This window comes from Anneissia japonica, unplaced genomic scaffold, assembly GCF_011630105.1.
Source record: "Anneissia japonica isolate Jap-2015-1 unplaced genomic scaffold, ASM1163010v1 scaffold1165_len1893470_cov193, whole genome shotgun sequence".
Taxonomy (NCBI): domain Eukaryota; kingdom Metazoa; phylum Echinodermata; class Crinoidea; order Comatulida; family Comatulidae; genus Anneissia; species Anneissia japonica.
The window spans coordinates 933251-953498 of record NW_022709613.1 but is presented as its reverse complement, the minus strand read 5'-3'; the positions used below and the strand labels follow the sequence as shown (position 1 = coordinate 953498).

General features: G+C 33.0%; 1 protein-coding gene across 5 annotated transcripts in view; it reads right to left on the bottom strand.

The window, feature by feature from the left end:
• Positions 1–99: 99 nt before the first annotated feature.
• Positions 100–20248, bottom strand: part of LOC117106909 (endophilin-B1-like) — a 31040-nt gene continuing 10891 nt past the window's right edge. For 2 of the 5 annotated variants that reach the window (XM_033248432.1, XM_033248431.1), the window contains exons 4-10: positions 17483–17616; positions 15657–15749; positions 13932–13958; positions 8324–8413; positions 6346–6446; positions 4089–4272; positions 100–2891 (exon numbers count right to left, since the gene is read on the bottom strand). In XM_033248432.1, the coding sequence (XP_033104323.1) occupies positions 2787–2891; positions 4089–4272; positions 6346–6446; positions 8324–8413; positions 13932–13958; positions 15657–15749; positions 17483–17616 (734 nt within the window). In that variant the 3' untranslated portion in view covers positions 100–2786. The remainder of the gene's footprint in view (positions 2892–4088; positions 4273–6345; positions 6447–8323; positions 8414–13931; positions 13959–15656; positions 15750–17482; positions 17617–20248) is intronic. The other 3 variants (XM_033248434.1, XM_033248433.1, XM_033248436.1) reach the window with 2 other exon arrangements.

Sequence of the window (20248 nt, the reverse complement as noted above, 5' to 3'; positions counted from 1 at the left end):
CTGGTAGTCTAGACAGAGCTTTAAAGCGTTTAACAAAAAACTGACAGATGGCCTAAAAGACGGTAGAGGACAACATAAGGAATAAATAATACTAAAACATCCCTTTAAGAAACATTTATTCATATAGACAGTACTAGTTCTTAGTACGATGGAAGTGCATTCATGTTGATTGTAGGCCAACATACACAACGATCAAAAGAGGAACGAAACAGTACAATCAATAATACTCTAATATATCCTTAAAATAGGCTGTTACTTACTTACTATCTATCACCAGTAGAACATCAATAAGATACGTGATGTTAAGAAAACGATAACGAAAACAAAGATGTTTTCTCTGTGTAGCCGTTTCCGTTTTCTCAAAATTACGAAACCTTCACAATGTCCAAATTATTTAACAACATAATACTTAGAAAATTGTATTTCAATGTGACAGCAGTGAAGATGGATTTAAAAGTGACATCGATACTATTACGATGCAAGTCATACATGTTTGGGCCCTCCAAGTGTTGACGTTGCATGCTGGAATATCGGTAGTTAACGCCCACTGGCCATCAAGGGTCGCAAATTGGAAGCAATCCCTTCCAGGAGATCTGGTTAAATGAGCTTAACATATTAAATTTATTTAACGGTGATACCTACAGGGGTGGCGCCAGCGCGGGGGATAAAGACCACAATTTGTTGGAGAAAAAAATGTTAATACGCCTTTGAAACCCCTAAATTGTCATATTTTTGTGCCCCCTAGAACACTTTCAAGAATTTTTGAGCGACGTCTGATCACGCTCACTTTTTTTCGTCGGGGACATCAGCCATCCCTCACCCTATCGGGGATGTCGGACACCGTCGGGGCAATTCCTGGCGCAACCCCTGGATACCCATCGGCACTGACTTCCATGAGGCAATTGATAATAATGTAGTAAAAACACGAAAATATTTGTGGGAGATGGGTTATTTTCCGGGAGATTCTTGCTTGCTTGATGGAGTGCAGGAGGCCGTTTCGATTCCAGGGAGACTCCCGCGACTTCCGGGAGGCTTGGGACCTGTGTACCTGCTCATGACAATTAAACTACCATTATGAATTTTGGACTGTCACGAATATAAACTAACTTTAATGTTTAATACCATTGGGCAGAAGATCAATTACAGTAATGAAATATCAATTCCAAATAAACAATTTATTTAAAATGTCATTAATTTAATTCAATTATTTAACAAACTTAAGATTTTTTTTTTTTTTTTAAACAGGCTTATAAAAAAAAAAGTCTAAAAATTTATCAAAGGTGGAAATGAATACAAAAAGCAAAAACGTAATTGGAGTGGCAGGGGAACAGAAAATGCGTAGGGGAGGGTATATAGCTTGTCTCACTTTTATAATTTGTTGTGTATAGGCCATACACACCAAGGAAATTACTGGTACATTGGGGACAAAGAACTGCTTGCAGTGGAGTGGGGACTGTTTGAACAACTACCATAGTTTGATGGTAATCCTGTGTTTATGTTGTGACCTATTTAAAACTCCTATTTGTAAGAAGCAGCCTCAGTGATGGCGCTAATGGGGCCTAGGATCAGGGAGAAAAAAGAAACAATTTGTTGGAGGGAAAAATTCTATATAATTGTTACAGATTGTTGAATTTTTCGGGAGAACTGCACCCTGGAATCTTTTTGGAAAGCCCTAGGCCCCATCCACATATGCTTCTGTCAGGGACATCGGACCCTCGTCTGGGACATGGGACCCCTATAGAGCAAATCTTGACACCACCACTAGGCAGCCCCTGCACTGTTAAAATTAACACAATAATAGTCAAACTGTTACATAAAATTATACATCTTGTGGTGTGGTATAACTTAATCAACAATATTCCACTTTTTCAATTTTTTCAAAAATGACTGGTAGTTCTCATTATCCTTACTAACTTTACATTATAAACAATTTCAATACTACCAAATTCAATATTTTATATATTTTAATCTACTTTCAGTTAAAACAATAATTAAATTATGAAAATTCTTAAATATTATGTGCAATTATACTTTGAAATATTACATTTTATTAACAATATATAAAGAATGAGCATGTATTTCACAATCATTGGCAAAGCTGGCTGGTAAGATGTGATAAGAGTACAACGGGTGGGTTAGTATCATTTGGTGTAATGGATTAGGTAAGGGCAGTAGAAGGTGGTGTAAAATCCTGTATTGGATAGTGCAGATAGGTGGGGTTTGGGGTTACTGCTAGGGTGGATGGAAAAGGGATGCAACTAAAATTTAAATTAAAATGGAAAATATTGCAAGTTGCTTAAATTGATAAATTATAAACAGATTATAATATAACAATAATAATAACAATAATAACAGCAATAAATTAATGTGATTATACATAAACTATTAAATATAAAATATTAATATGAGTGGCCATACTAATCAAAAACTGTGGAAACTTTTGCTTGTTACTCAGATGTTTTTTTCTAAAGAAGCACTTATTAAGAAAATGCCCTGAGGTCAACCAGTGACATCCGACTGACCTTAAAGAAACAAATTCACCAAATATACACACCGATTTAACTTATTTGTAACCTTTAACTCATATGGTTAAAAGTTCTCCAACCATGTAAGGTTCATAGTTTTTAAAGATCATACTTCACAAACCATAACAAGCACTTTGTGAGTAACTTCGACCTTTGGCTACATGGGTCAAAAATTAACCAAGCATAAGACCCATCATCTTTTAATTGCAATTCAGCAATATTTAACCTTGCAAAGAAACCCCTAGTAAATAAACATCTAATCTACATTAATTCCAAATATGTGACTGGTACTTTTCCAGTTTGTGAGCCACGCTGACCAATCATCCAATCAGAGTCCAAGCCTGGAGCACTCCAAACAGTTATGAGCTGAATAATGAAAGAAAAACATGAACAAAATTAATTAAGTGTAAAATGTTAAGACAACACATCTCCAAAACCTGAAGCAAAGAACACTCAGTCTGGGAGAAAACAAAGTTAAAATGTCTGAGTTGAAACCAAATCGAAAATCAGACAAAGAAGACTCAATCTTAGTCAAGTCAAGCAAAGAAGGCCCAATTAAGTCTGAATGTTGGATTAAGAAAGTCAGTCAGTCAGTCGAAAAATGTCAGGTGATGAAGCCTCGGTCAAAGCTTCAAAGATAGAAGCTTCAAACAGGTTGAGTAAAAAATGGCTCAGTCGAGTTGAAATGTCAAACTATTAAATACTCTTTCAACATAATATACAGTATACCACTTTGCAAAGTTGACATAAGCCAAACAAATTGTTGTATTATAACAATGAGCCAACACAAAACATAAACAATTTCATCATACAATTACAGGTAATGATTCAAGTAGTATAAACAATACATTTTTACAAGCAAATTAGACTAAACTTTAGAAGAAAAAAATTACCCTCATGCACAAAAAATGTATGCCAGTTAGTATTGAAGTTTAACAAAGCATGCATATCTTCTCTGTCTATGTATTTAATGGCCAAATAAATAAATAGCAAAATAAATAAAATGAAAGGAACTGGTTGCATAGATGACATCAAGAAATATTTAGAATAAACAAATTCAAATTGCCTGAGAGAAATAACTATAGAGGAAACAGGAAAGCATTTCAGAAAGTGATTATGCTGATGATGTAGACAATGAAGATGCAAGGCTGATAAGAATGAGAATGATGAGGTTGATAAGGAAGATGTTTATCATGTAAATGATGAGAATGATGAAGATGAGAATGATGAAGAGAATGTTCAAGAGGATAACAATAGTAAAGAGAATGATGACGATGTTGATGACGACTATAATGAGGACGATGAAGAAGATGATAGTTATGATGATAATATAATGATGATGATGATGAGGTGAGGATGAGAATCATGATGAAGACATTGACATTGATGATGATTCTGATGATATAAATATAATCAAATAATTTTGATGTGAAGTAATAAATAAAAATGTTTATAATATGTTGAGAGTAGAACAGTTAATAACATTTATTCTGCAGATGACATCAAACTGAAGGCAGCAATTTACAAGACATGAATGAAGCATGGTATGGTTCTAGCAGTTACCTCATCCGCTAGCAAGGAGAGTTCGCTGGAGTCTGCCGCATCATAGTCATAAAGAACCTTAGCATTCCTCGTCATACTGTTGCCAACCGGCATTTGCCCATTTCCAGTGATGTATGGCTTGGCAGAGGGTACAGAACCATCAAGATTTGGGGGAGGTGGACGAATAGGCCCTGAACCAGGTAAACTACAGAGTTACCAAAAAAGATAAAGCCAAATATAAACCTCATACCAAATGTTAAAATGTGTGAAACCATGAAATGTATACTGCAAAATAAAAGATCTATTTCTGATTTGAGAGAAAGGGAAACAAACAGAAAACAATATGTTGATAAGCAGACAAGTTAAAATAACTAACATATTATTATAATATTGTGTATGGTAGCCATAAGTGTCATGGCAACTTTTCAAAATATCCCGGGACACTTTCAAAATTTACGGCAACAACTTTTGAAACTACACGACACACTTTAAAAAGTCACAGCACGCTTTAAAATTCGCCGCACACTTTTAAAAACCATGGCAAACTTTCAAAATTCAAGGCAAAACTTTCGAAATGTCATTTCAAAATTTCAGAATCACAACTTCGGAAAGCAGGAAGTACAAGTTTTAAAAACTTTTGGCAGCAGCCGGGACATGGCACAACCTGAAGTGGTTGTATTTAGCAACTACCATGTTCCAGCCTGCCGCCAAATGTTCTAAGAATTTCTGTCACTTCCGCCATGAGGTTCACAGCGAAAGTTGTACTTTACACGACCGAAGTCGTAAATTTGAAAGTTTGATGTAACTTTTCAAAAGTTGTTGCCATGAATTTTGAAAGTGTGCCATGGTTTTTAAAAGTGTGCGGTGAATTTGGAAAGTGTGCCATGACATTTTGAAGTGTGCCGTGTGGTTTCAAAAGTTGTTGCCATGAATTTCGAAAGTGTGCCATAACATTTCGATAATTGTGCAATTTAGATTAGCGTCACAGCCAAGAACTGCAGTTGCCATTGCAGATAATTTTAAAAATCCCGTGGATTTCAATTAATATTTTTAAAATATTAAAAATTGTTTTAGAAAAATGCTCATGTGTCTACTCTTTGGTCAATTTTGGAATACGAGAACAAATTAATAAAGCAAGAAGGATGAATCATGCACTAAAAAATAAAAGAAATGAAATGGCAAGGAAAATTAAACAAAAAACCATATTGAAAATAAAATTTATGTAAATTACTGTTGGTATAATATAAAAAATCATAATTATCATATTTATCATTAGTTGATTATTTAATTAAAACATAAATTATTAAATTATTAGAAATGATATAACAGCAAAGTAAATGGTATCAAAGAAAATTTATTTATACTAACAATAAAAAAAACTTTTTTTTCCAACAACTGCAGAATTTATATACAGTACTAGGATCATAGAAATTCAGGAGTTTACACTCTGTGAGCAATCAATCACATGATGAGAGCATTTGGATATTTAAAGTCATAAGAAGAATGAATGTCTTCCGATGGGGCTTTTCCGCCGGCAGAAATAATACAAATCAATTTTTGCCCTACCTGACATGTAAAATACTGAATGCTCAATATGTTCTCAAATGCATGCAAAAAAATTCTTGCAAGTAAATTCGGGAATCAAACCTACACGCCATCGGAATAGCATTGCAGCACCCGCTACTACCTGGGGATCGGATTCATCTATAGCCACATAGCGCAAGCTCGGTAGTCAAGTGGTCAAGACACCAGGCTAGTGATCTGGAGGTTGTAGGTTTGATTTCCACCGGAATCCCTTGGTGAGATTGTTTTCACAAGCATCTGGGAATACACTAAGCATTCAGTACTATAACATGACAGGTAGTGCAAACATTGATTAGTAAGAATGAATGCAGACATGCAATGAACAGTACAGTAATTTGTGAGACCCACTGTTGAATGAATCAGTTTTTAAGTATTTTAATCTTTACTTGAGGCTTGGTATCCCAAAACCAGCATCAGCGACCAAAAAATTAAAATTTACTTTTTAATATATTAATATTCTTCCCATCATATTAAGCTTTAGAATGATGGGTTATTTACTGGAATCGACTTACTATTGCTAAATTTACGAGTAAAAGCATTATAGCTTCTCTGTACTAAAGTATACGATACTGCCACTATTAAACGCTAATTACTCAGTTTAACAATTCGCAATAGTAGTATGCTGATATTTGAATGGCAAGCCTCATTTGTAGATAGTAAATATCTAGGCAGTGAATGATGGTTGTGTACATACTTGCCAAGCTGTTTTTGTAGGTCTGCCAGAGCAGCCTGTGACTGACTGAAAAAGTTTTGCTGAGCTTCGATGAAATCTTGTAAACACCTCAGATGATTGGACTAATATGTAAAAAGAGGTAAGTCAAACATGATAAAGAGTAACAGTAACAACAGTACTACTAATATTAATAGACTATTACACCACTAATAAATAACTATAATAATAATATAAAAAACATGGTAGCAATAATATAAAAAAAATACTAATAATAATGATAGCCTAAATTATTATAATAATCTTTAAAAAAAATTAATAATAGACAAGCAAACATGGCATATGTGGCAAAGACAAGCCAAACCAGTCACTCGTCACAAAAATCGATTTTGAGTTATTAATACAGGGTTAAAGTGTAAAATAGGAGCTATAAAATGGTAAAAAAAATCATTCAAATCGGACATTTCCTTATGAAGTTACAAGCATTGAAATATGCAGCTGTTTGAAGAACAATATCTGAGAAATCAGCCTTTAAAGTTTATGAATTTGGGCATTTCTCATGCAGAAACTATTATTAAATCCTTAAAAAGTGTTGTTTTAACATTAAAAATGGGGAAAATAACAGCATAGCATGATGTATAGATATATAAAGGTTAGTTTAGTGCAATAAAATATATTTTTAAAAAATTTGACATTCCAGCATATTTTGGCCATTTTCTCTGAAACACGATTTGCGACAAGTGACTGGTTTGGCTTTTCTTTGCCACATATAGTCATGTTGTTCACAGATTAGCCTACCCACACTTTTAACTTGGTTAAGTAATATGATGCTTCATATAGTAATAGACTTTGTATAGCGCCATCTATTGGATCTGGGTTTTTTTATTTGAGGTGCTGGTGTACCAATCTTAAAATGGTTTTAATTAATGTTTTAATTAATACTACATACTGTAGAGAACAGTTGCTTTGTTCACTAGAGAGAGCAGCTTAGCTCGGTCGGCTAATCTGGTGGAAGCAACTGTGTGTGTGCGCTGAACCGTGGAGATCTCTAGGTCTCCAGTTCAATTCCCATCGCTGCCTCTCCTTGTGAATCAGCTGGAGGGCTGAAATACAAGTTACAATGGCACACCGTCTTTCGGATGAGACGTTTAAGCCATTGGTCCCGTATGCATTTATGCCCATGTGCACGTTAAAGAACGCAGTACACTATTCGGAAAAGAGTAGGGGATCGTCTCCCGCCCATTCACCACCAGAAGGATTCCATTGGAAATAAGTCTTCTTCTAGACTTTCGTGGGCTATCCTTGGTGTTTACACCAAATAAATCCAATCCAATCCACTCCAATAGCAGATAGGCTGGAGGCATGTGAGCACATCCCTCAATTTTAGCTATCAAACTTTAAAATTTAGAAATTAAAACTGTAAGTACGCCCACCTCAGGTAAATGCCCACCTCAGGTAAATGCCCACCTTAGTCCTCCTGCATATTTTTTGAGTAGCTTCATGCAAAATGCTATACAGCTCAATCCTAACTTCTGAATTCAGAATGCAAATTCTAAAGATTAAGGGACTATTTATCATATGCTGGACTGTGAGGCCTAGGCTAGCCTGTAGACCCATTTTTTATCGTATTTCCTGGTTCCTATAGGTTATGGGCTTGCCCATAAAAATTAACACTTTTTCAATAAGCAGCCTTATACCAGAGTACCTATAGAAGAAAATTAGATTTCAAAATGGCAGCTGTACCCTCTTGTTTTCTCAATTACTTTAAAAGTCAGGCTCCACCCCATTTTCCACCTTTCCCCTCAGTTTTTAAATATACAAAGATCTGTATCTCATAACTGCTCCCATGTTTATCATCAAACACCCTTTTTGTGTTTTAGAACCACCACTTGCACAACACATCAATTTTTTCCCTCCAGAGCCTGCCTTAATAAATCCCTACGACTTCCAAAAGATGATAAAACTCATTTCAAACAGGAGCAATAGAATGATATCAACTTACATGTGCACTACCGACTCCTTCCAATAGCAGTTTTGTGATCTCATACTGACGATCAAATTCATTTTGTGCCAATCGGAGGTCGGCCTCAGCCTAATATAAAAAACAAAAGAAAATTCAAACAAATAAAGTGTTTGAATGAAAGTCAATCAAATATTGTCAAAACCAGTTTTGTCTCACAATAAAAACATTGCTCTACTCCCAAAAAATTAGTTTACAAAGCATAAATGGGGACAAATTTGAAGTTTTCTCTTTAATTTGTTATCAGTTTTCTGTAATATATTGAGTAATTATATATTAAATCCATATTATGTATTTAATTTCATAATATATATGTTATATTTTTTAATGTATTTTAATTACCTGAATATTTTGTCTACAAATTCATTACTAAACAATGAAAAAAACTGAACAGTTGTATATCAAGGATTAGACATGAATCCAACGTATCTAAAATATTCAAATCATTACTAAACATTATAATAAAACATAAATAATAATATCATTCATAAAATAAACATGCTTGAATGTGTAAAATATAAAAAATAATATTAGAAGCGGAGATACAGCAACCACTGGTGAAAAGGGGCTTAATGTGAGGTAAACATGCTAAGGATTGTGCAAATGTGGTTAAATGTAATTAGATGCTGATGATATGTCAGTGGTCAAAAAATGTAATGACTTCGAGCTAGAATAGATTTGTGAGTAATAAATATTTGACAATTAGTAAGCAGTCAAGCAGAACAGGGTATTTATCTTGACCAGTAGTCTAGTTATAGAGGTAATGATGTGCCTCTGTTAAGTAATCTAGAGTATGGCAATTACCTTCCACACAGTAAGTAAGGTACCGTACAATATAAAATTACATTATTAGTACGCTACTAAAAATTGTTTGTATATGAATTTTTTAAATCGAATTTAAGTTAAAATTTGGTTGACGGTTCTCTCATTGATACATATCAGATTGAAGATTGTAATTTTATTAATGATACTGATTAGTTAATAACAATAAATTCTTTTTTTTTAATTGTTTTTCATCACATCCAATTTGCATGTACTGTACAGGCTTTCTAGTTACAGATGGAATAAATATACTCTATAAAAAGTCGCATAATATGAAACTTTTACAATAAGCAATATATTTGTTTCAGTTGGGAGAAAAAAAAATCTGGGTTCACATAGGTTTTGAACCCAAGATCCTTAAATTGGAAGATAAGCACCTAAAGCCTGGTTTCCTTAAAATCGCTACACTGTCGCTGTGTTCTCAGTGCAGTTGTTGTTACTGCATAGCAGTCCCCAACGCAATCGGGAAGGCTCCCCAATTCGATTGACCAACCAGCATCACCGAAAGCTGTCTGCAATAGTGTGTAGCGATTATATGGAAACCAAGCTTTAACCACAAACTTAAAAACTCCAAATCCAATGAGCAGAACATTTTTCATCAGCATATAACAAAAAAAAACACAATCAGTATCTTGTCCCCCTCCCTCACCCTTTTTAGGGTCACGGTCACCTCCTTTTTACTACTTTGCTCTGCAAAAATCTCAACATCCTTGTAAACAATCTTTAGATCTATGTTTAAGTGACTGGGTCTGGCAAAACCTTATGTTCCAAATTGAATCTGTGGTATTTTTTAATTCCACGTGTATTATTCTTTTAAAAAAAAGTTATTTAATGGGAAATGATATTTGTCAGAATTGTTCCTTAGCATCCTGAAATAGGTTAAAAGGGTCATTCTCCAACTTTCTGGATTGCGAGCACAAATATGCTGACAGATGTAGAGTTTTGCCAGAGCCAGTTACATATCACAGAGTGTTTGGTTCACCTATATAAAGAAAGAAAAAAAAAAAAAAATAGGAGAAAAAAACTTCATCCTAATTTTTTCCAAAAACACACAAAGAAGAAACAAGATTTAAAATCTTCAATTCAAGTCCTAGTTGTTGGCCAAGAGCAGTTTGAGCATGACTACACTACTGGATAAAATGAGTATAATAGTATATATATATATAAAGACACTATATTAAATACAAACTGGAGTAAATGACATCGAGCTATAAACAAAACATACAGCGTTTAATGTAATGTCGATCTCAATTACAAAACATCACAGACTACATTATACTGACATCTTTACAGAGAACACAAACTATCAGAGGTTGATTGAGGTAATAAAGAATTACGAGGTTTTGTCAAGGAGGTGGAATTAACATTAAGACGCTTGAACTGGATCAATATATGAACATCAAGACAACGGAAGATCGTACTTAATTTATGCTAAAGTCATCCCAAGGATCAATACACAGACTGCCCCAGGCCGAAGCAAAAGTCTAAAATCTTATATTGTATATGGTTTAATTATATTTCAAGAAGCTAGTGGTTAGTGTTGACGTTTAATGATGATGATGATGATGATGATGATGATGACGATGACGATGATGATGATGTATCCGGATGGTTATATGGTTATAATCATGATGGTTTTGGTGATGAGAGCAGCAGCTACAGGGATGTCAATGCTGATGATAATGATGATGATAAGATGATGATGATGATGACGATGACTATAATGATAATGATGATGATGACGATGATGATAAATGTATGAAGATGGTTATATAATTATGATGGTGTTGGTGATGATAGCAGCAACGACAGCGATGTCAATGGTGGTGATGATGATGATGATGGTGATGATTATGATGATGATGATGATAGATGTATCAAGATGGTTATAATCGTTATGGTTTTGGTGATGATAGCAGCCGCGACAGTGATGTCATTGGTGGTGGTGATGATGACGATGAATTATATATTTAGAATGAACCATCCCTTTTATTCAAAATTGCAATTCCAGTTCTGTCAACTTTACCATTTATTATACCATTATCACCATCGATTCATTCATTCTCAACATAGTATTATCTGGTTGCCATAGCATTTTGTAATAACAACAAACAGCTGATAATTTTATATCTTAATCTTTCCCCCAAGAAATATTTGCATTGCTTATACTCACTGCAAAAACAATCACATTCAGGAACATATTTGAAGAAAAATGAATTTAAGTATTATGCAAAGAGTAAGCTTATATTTACCGTTACTATATGAGTAGATATGTTATACTACAATCATATCAATATATTAAAATTAGAATTATACCCGACAGCTTGTAGCAATTGTTTTACCCAAACTAAGTGGCGTTTGGAAATTAGAATTACTATCAGGGAAATTCTGTTTGTTTATCAGTGAAATCCTACATAAGGGGGAGGGAGGAGGTATAGTTGCCTGTCCAGCTACTTAGTTGGGGGAACTGAGAGCAGCAAGTGTTTGACACTGCAGTGCATTAGAGAATGGTGGTGCTACAGGGGCAAGGGTGGCATTTTCCCCTCCAGAAAATGTTTTTGCTCTCCCTACATTTTTGCCCACAAAAAAAATAAATAAATAAAAAACCACAATTCGTCTGGGAGAAAAAAAAAATATATGTATTTTCTACATATTAGTAGACTATCTATCTGTAAAATTCATTAAATAAGCCTCTGGAACCCCTAAACCACTTTTGAAACATTTTTAGTGATGCCCAACCATGCCCACTTTGCTCCTATCGGGCAAATCCTAGCCCCACTCCTGTATATTTCCCCCCAAAAAATTTTATCTTTCCCCCTCAGTTTCCCCCACCCCCAGATTTCAGACACTAGCACCGCTACTGGTATTAGAGACTATTCAATAATATTTTTGAGCAATTCAGACCAAATGTATGCTCTGTGATAGTTATCTCAATTATCATTTTTCCCCTTCTAAAAAGGCTCCATACACCCAAAAGGTCTGCGACTGACTGGAAGATTCAGTGCCAACCATCACTCTTTCAAAGTATTTTTTTTTTTTTTAATGAAATGGTATCCAAAGATCTAGAATTTGTTTAAAATTTAGAGCTCTGAAAACAGTCTTTGAAAACATAATAAGAGTATTAATTGTAGGGTTCTTTCTTGGTAACAAATATATTTTTATTTGCAGAAAACAGTGCCAATCCTAGATTTTCACATTTTTGGGGGTCAGTTGGGCTTTTTGTTTGTTTTAGCTTTATAATTATTATCATTATCAATTATTTTCATTATTGCTATTATGATCAAATTATCATTTTTATCGTTGAATATTATTATCATTATCATAATTTTCCATATCATTATCATCATTCGATCATTATTTAAGTATTACTTTTTTCAATGACAAATTTGTATAATTTGATACAGCAAGTATTGGTACTAACAGGCAATTTAACCATATCTGGATGAATGAAACATTAACAAAACCGACAATGCACAAATTGGAAAAACATAGGCTTAATAGCAATAATAGTAAAATGACAATAAATAATAAGAATTACACATACAGGTAATGTGACTCTCTGACAGGTACTGTATATAAAATAATTTACAGCACTAAAAAATAATTAAAAAGAATACTGAGAGTAAGCAAGCATTAATATATATTAATACTGAGAGTATTATTAGGTACAGTATGTCCAATAATATTTTCTTATTATTATTATTATTATTATTATTATTATTATTATTATTATTATTATTATTAAATATAACATATTATTATTATTATTATTATTAAAGCTAATTTTCAATAATTTAGTTAATAACATACCTTAACAAACAAAATATGCAATTCAAAAATATATATTCAACAACAGTTAATAATGACCAAAAATCCATCCAGGAAATAAGAGGGAATAACGAGAATTGATGAGACCGTAATACAATCACCAAGGATATCCTGAAAAATTTGAAAGATCTACTTTCACAATAAAGATAAATTGTTAAAGCTCCATTGGGGAATAGTAAGTGGGTATATGGAATGAGAAGTAAAGGAGAATTATTGTACATAAGATTATGAACCTTATGGTAAAAGTATAAGACCTACTGTACTGTAATGACACAGTACACGTGTACATGAGCAAATTGTATGAATATTAAGAAATCAGGAATAAAATAATATGTTGAATTGTAGTTAGTAGAGCACATACTGTAGAAACAAAAAAAGTACAACTCACAATTTTTTATAGTAAAAAAAAAGAAGAAGAGAAATAAGGAAAAAGGTATATATTTATGTATGACCTACTTCAATAAGAGACTCATCAGGGAATAGGGAATGTGAAATAACAGTAGAAATACAAGGATCTTCTGGTACTGAGGTTCCTTCTAGAGTTGTACACCTACTAGAGCATAGCCACAACCAAGATATATATGAGGGTAGGGGCATCTGGGATTTGGCTAAAATTAAGGTAAGATGAACTGGACAATGTATTATGTACCTTCTTAATTGTGTTCTAATCTAGGGGTAAACGACTAAAATAGTGGTAAATCACTACCGATTATCATTATATATTACTACGAAATAAGCTTTATATTTAGTTATTGTGCTACCCATGTTATTTTCATCATACAAGATAATAGAAGACATATAAATCATATGTTAAAGAGAGAAAACAGATTTTAGTGAAAATTATAAAAACCAAAAATTTACCAACAAAATCAAAGTTTAAAATAAAATATGGTACAAATAGCAAAACACTTTACAATGATGAAATTCTGATTACACTTACATTATAAACCATATCCTCATTGTTGGGCTATATGGAGCAGACAGAATGCATGTCAGTTAATTAATACTCTTACTAATTAACAATACATAAATCACAAGCAATAATAACAATGATTCAAATTAATCAATTCAATTTTTATTATACCGCAAATACACTTTAATTACAGCAGAATAGACCAATTTGACGCTAAGACTGAATGTAGAGTTTATATCTAGTTGTGAAGAAAAACCTTGGAATCTTACAGGATTTGAACCAAAGATTTTGAAATTGGAGGGTGAGCACCTCAACCACCAATTCATGTCTTCACACCACTTAATTATAGTAGTGATTATGGTGGTGGTGTTGATGAATGAATATGAATATGACAGAAAAAATGATGATGATATAATGATGAATGAGGATGACCTCGATGGTGTGGCTGTGATGATGATAATAGAAATTTAATACAAAAATATTATCTTAAAGACCACTGAAAAAATATTATTACTATAATGATCAAACATATAACTGCCTGTGTTGTTAACTTAAGACTACTGTATAGCATACAGGCGTAACAATGTATGAAAATTAACTTTGAAATAGAGCAAATTCAAGAGTTTTCTCATAATTCCTTTGTGGTATTTCTTCCTTTTGTAATTACCCACACCTTGTAACCCTATGTTGTGCGATAACAGACTTAAAATCAAATGGTGAAATAACCTCAAAAAGTTGGGAATGCATGTTAAAAAGAGTTGAGTTAGAGGCTTCTCATACAAACTGAACAAGCCCCAATGTGATGGAATATAATTCATTAATCTATATAAACTCTGATATCAACTCATTACTGAAGCAAAAATTAACGAAGAAAAATAAAACTATCATTAAAAAAAAAAAAATTCTTTTCATTGCAAAGTTTTAACAGGAAATACATTATCAAAATTTCAATGTTATATTAGTATGTTCCAAACAATAAGTGATTTACATCAGGGAGATCAAGACAATGAAATATGTAAATTTAATTAACAAACACTGTTACTTTACACAGGACTTGATTAACATCCAAACAATAACATGTCCAAGAGTGAAGGTCAATGCTGTTTATGCACTATGACCTTTAAGTGCAGACGTAATTTGATCATTCCATAGATATTTATTATTTACTGTGATATTCATTGTAATATGTACAGTATTGTTTATTAATTATTGTATGGTAGCATACATTCCAAATGCACTTGAAAATTAAATAGCAACTTTTGACCACATTTTTCTGTAACCAGACTATAATGCAGACTATAATAGCTCATGGTGGTCTAGGAATCAGACAAACACAGTTGGCTCAACTGCAAATTACATACTATTGGTATTAAGCGACGATATTACCCCATGAATGTACCCAATCCCCATTGAGTAACAGTGCACACAACATGCTATGGAGGTTAACATAAATTCAACATAAATTCTATAATTCATAAGAAGTCAGTCAATTCAAATAAATTAATTAATGAAACATGATAGAACTAAATAATGATATATGATCAAATAATGTATTCATCAATCGATAAATCTTAATATTAGTAAATGATTGATTGATGAATCTATCAATCAATATGTACATTTATGAAAATGATGAGATTAATACTGAAAAATAATCTATCTATTTATCCATCCAATAAATTAATCAAAATTGATAATCAATACTGGTACATGATAAATTATTTTATTTTTTAGAAAGTTCAATTGACCTACCGCTTTTTGATTTTCAGTAGATTTTGCTTTACGAACTTTGCTCTTACAAGCATCCAAGTCAAGTCTTTTTGATTCTAGAATTTTCTTTTCTTTCTGAAACATGAAACAAAAGTATACATCTTGAAAAAAATGATTAAAACTTATGGTAATAACATTTTTAAAGGATTCAAATGATAAAAAATTCATATGATTTTATGATTTTTTTAAATGGAATATATTCAACATGTTCAATGTAATAATAGAATTCAATATTTTAATTGCTTTGCTTTCTAAATGTTGGAAGTTTTACTGGTGGTAGCTTTCAAGTGACTGTTACACAAAGCCCCGCCCCTAGGATATTGTTTACTCTGTTCTGATTGGTCAGTTGTTAAGTTTGATTGGCACTCCAGAGAAATGTTTACTACAGATTACTGTAGATTGAGAAAATATTCATTGGCAATTAACAGATGCATTAATACGGTTCATATTTTTACATACTATAGACCATTGCATCGGCTGCCTTGCCAGGAATTTTAAAGATTTTAAATTAAAAAATAGCTGTATCTGTGCTGCAAAATCTGAATTGTTTTAAAATGGAAGCTAAAAACTTAAGACCCTTTTAAAACAGTAATTTAGTTTTGCAATTTTTACAGACAATAACATCATTAAAGATAAATAACATATTAATTAGGCTAACATTTTTGGAATGCACAAATACAATAACGACAGTCTCTGCTCTTTGACGCATATCCGCAGGATGTCATATTTTATGCTTACAATTTGACACTCTTTAGATGGATGATAATTAAATGTAACTGAACGCAGAACAATAATAATCTATTAATAGCATGCGATAACTATCTAGTGGTGAGTCAGGGGAGATAACTGAGTGCATTTTAACAGTGAGTCCTATGTTCTATTGAACTTCAATTTCAAATCGTGCAATAGCTCCCAGAGGTAGCTGCAGGCAGACTCATAAGGCTAGGACGTCACATTTCAATTAGATCAAGTAATTTGAATTCAAACTTGCTTCTTGTTTAGCAGAGAAATGTCTACTTTGAATTAATTATAGGATAATAATGGGATGCAACCTCATTAATGATTAATCTTTATTGCTAATTCATTTTCTTGCTGTAAGGTGAAAAATGAATGCATCATCAGTGGCTAGAATAAAAAAGAAGTTGAAATATTGGCTGTATCATCTACAAAACAGCAAACACAGAGTAGCCACTGAAAGCAAATTTATCATTAGAATACAGTACTAATACAGCTCTGTTTGTTGATTGTTGAAGGTTTATATGTACACATTACATAAGTGTAGCAAAGTCTGTTCAACAAGCCTGTAAAGTGGCGATGACTGGCTGTGTCTGGATAGAAAAAAAGAAATACAATTTTTAATTAATATTCAGCACTAAAACTGAACTTGGTTTTACCATACTATAGATGTAAGTAATGTTGTAATCCATACCTCACAATATCTACACAGAAAGATCATCATGGTTGTGAAAACTAGTAGAAATCATATGGATATATTCTTTAATCAATAAACCTCTGTCTACAGCACACTATCAATTTTTATGTTACAATGACCTGAGATTTGCCCATATATGGGTGTAATGTGACATCAGTGCCATATATGGATATAATATGACATCATTATGCTCATATAAAATCAGAGATTTTTGTCACATAAAACTTAATGATGTGGACAGATATTAAAGCTGGTAGATTTATACTGGTTTTTAAATGAAATAAAAAAGAACACTAGCAAAATAGAAAATATTCTAGGATTAGATTTGGTAACACATTTAAAACAAATAAACGAAAGAATTGAAAATATGACATACATTGATTGTCTTCATATCTGTGTCTAAAAAGTTTCTGAGTGGTGCCATGTAATTTGTGATAGATGTATTTACTAAGTCTTTCTCTAGTTGTCCTAGCTTTTTCTGCGTAGTACCACACTTCACCAATGCTGCTCCTATAAAACACAGAAATATAAATGAAATGAAATAACAATTCATTATAAATACAAATTATATTATAATAATAAATTGTATTTTGTGGAAATAGGTGTAAGTTAATTTATAAACCATCATTACAATAGATTGAAGCTCTCAATAATAGTATAATACTTAACCGACGAATTTTGTATTAAAAACACAATTTTTTAATGAATTAAACTTCAACGTATTGTACTCTATACATAAATTACTCAGTTATTTAATTCACTTCTGTAATTCTTTGATTATTGTATTCTTGTGATAGCATACTAATTGAAAGGTCATTAATGATTGTATTAACATAATACTCACCACCATCATCATTAAACAACACCAATACTGTCATCACCCACCACCCATCTCCTCTATCTCTACCACTATTGTGATTGTTGCCACCACTATCGTCATCGTCACTATCACCTTCACTGGCACTGTCATTCGGTATCATATTTTTCAGGTGGCCCGCCACTTACAGAATGGAACCGTCGTCGTCGGCGTCGTCGCGTCATCATCATCATCATCATCATCATCATTATCATCATCATCATATGTATTCTATATCATCACTACAATAATCATCATTAACATCACCAACACTATCTCATCAGCCATAGTTCAGGATTATCTTCTTACACAGAATGTACAAAATTTCTTGTCTGAAATAGTTAATCTGTTTCATATTGGGAACATACCAATAAATCATAACAATGAACATATACAATGCTGTATTTATAAACAGCTCCCCATATGTAAAAAAAACTGTTCAGAAGGTCCCTGTTAATGTACTTCACGTGTACAAGATTATAAATCCATATATTATTACTGTAGTTCATTGGATGAAAAAGGGTGTTAAAACTATATTGACGTATTGATTGGCAAAGGACTTGATTCTGTCTGTTAACAATAGGCGGTAGATAGAAGACACAATACACGCTGCTATTAAAATGTGTATGTTAATTACCTAATCCTAGCTCACTGACACAAACATGCTCAATTATGAAATAAACAAAATGAAAGTCCTGGGATGGGTGTGAGTGACTACAGGGTCCTACATGCGTGGAATGGTGTAGTAGGTTGTTTGTACAGTGCAGCTATTGAAAAGCGTGCATTGATTCTTACAATAAGGTTTGAATGTAGGCTGTGTTTGAACATATGGTGCTTAATCTAAGTATGGGATGCATTTTATTATTAATGTCTGAATACCAAAGTTCAATTTAATTACAACTGGATATGAGTGGATATGTGTGCCAGGCTGTTTGATACACAATGGTGCAGAATGCAGATAATCTTAATTGAGGGATGAACAAATAATTTTCATGAGAATACAGTTCAGTTTGGTTTATAATGCTCAGCATTTTCACTAGTATTAGCCTAGGACTTCGTAACTGGATGCCGAGCATCTCAACAACGATACCACACTATCAGACATTAATGTGCTATTAGGGTGGGGTACTGCTTTGTTACCAACAGTATAATTGCATTTGAAAATTTATTGTTTTACATTGAGAAATTTTAGTTGCGCAATTCACAATCAATAAATATGGGGTGTGTGTGTGCATAAAAATACTGTATAGTACCTCTAAAACACAAATATTGTAACCTAACTAATATTCCTTATCTCATTTTCCTCTACACATACTGAACAATATCCTTCCATTTTACACATTCCTCCTGTGCTACATTTCTTCTTTACCATCTCTTTCCTCTCCTTCTCATATCTCATCCCCTATCCACCACATACTATCCTTTTCTCATTCCATTTCTCATTACTTATGACTTGTATTTGTTCCCCTTTTCCACATTTTTTCTCCCCTCCCCAATTCCTTTCCCTCCCTCATCATTCCCCTCCCAACATCAATCTCCCTCTCCTACAACCTATTCCTCTTTCTTTGTCTCTCTAAGCTGCAGTTCATTCACCTTTGGAGACATCCACATTTGGCACATTTACATTTTATTCTACTAAAATATAATGATAGCCAACACTTGACCACATTTTAAATCCCCAATCACTTTGATGATAAACCAAAATAGCACTTTAAGTTTTGTATTTATGTTTAAAACATAAGCGTATCTGAATTGCCAATGGCTTCTTTAGATGTCAATTGTTAAAAGACACCGATTCAGCCTTCAAAGCTGATAACGTGTCACTAAAGTGTGGATTGCAAGTGGAAAATTACACACTACTGTAGTAATTGAATATACTGCACTACAGTAGTTTCTTTTACACAAAAGTGAAGACCTGTAATGGAGACTAGTTTAAAAAAAATTGTGATCTATAACATACTGTATGATATATGGTTAATGCATTATCCAATGACTATAGCATCAGCCCTATGCTTCTCTAGAACAGACAATACTTTCAACACTTTTTATATCCACGGCAGTCCAAACTCACTGTCACATTTGATGTTCTTGAGTACCCGGATACTGTCTTCTTAGCATAAGAAGTTTATGTCAGGACTGTACTGATGCAGCGGCAGGTCGTCTTTCAAAATTACATCAAGACCATTGGTTGTGATTGAACTATTAAAGCCTAGGCAACCATTTCTGTCTCCCTAAAAAAATGTTGACTGGTCTATTTGTGATAGCAAGTTTATTGATGTCTGGAAG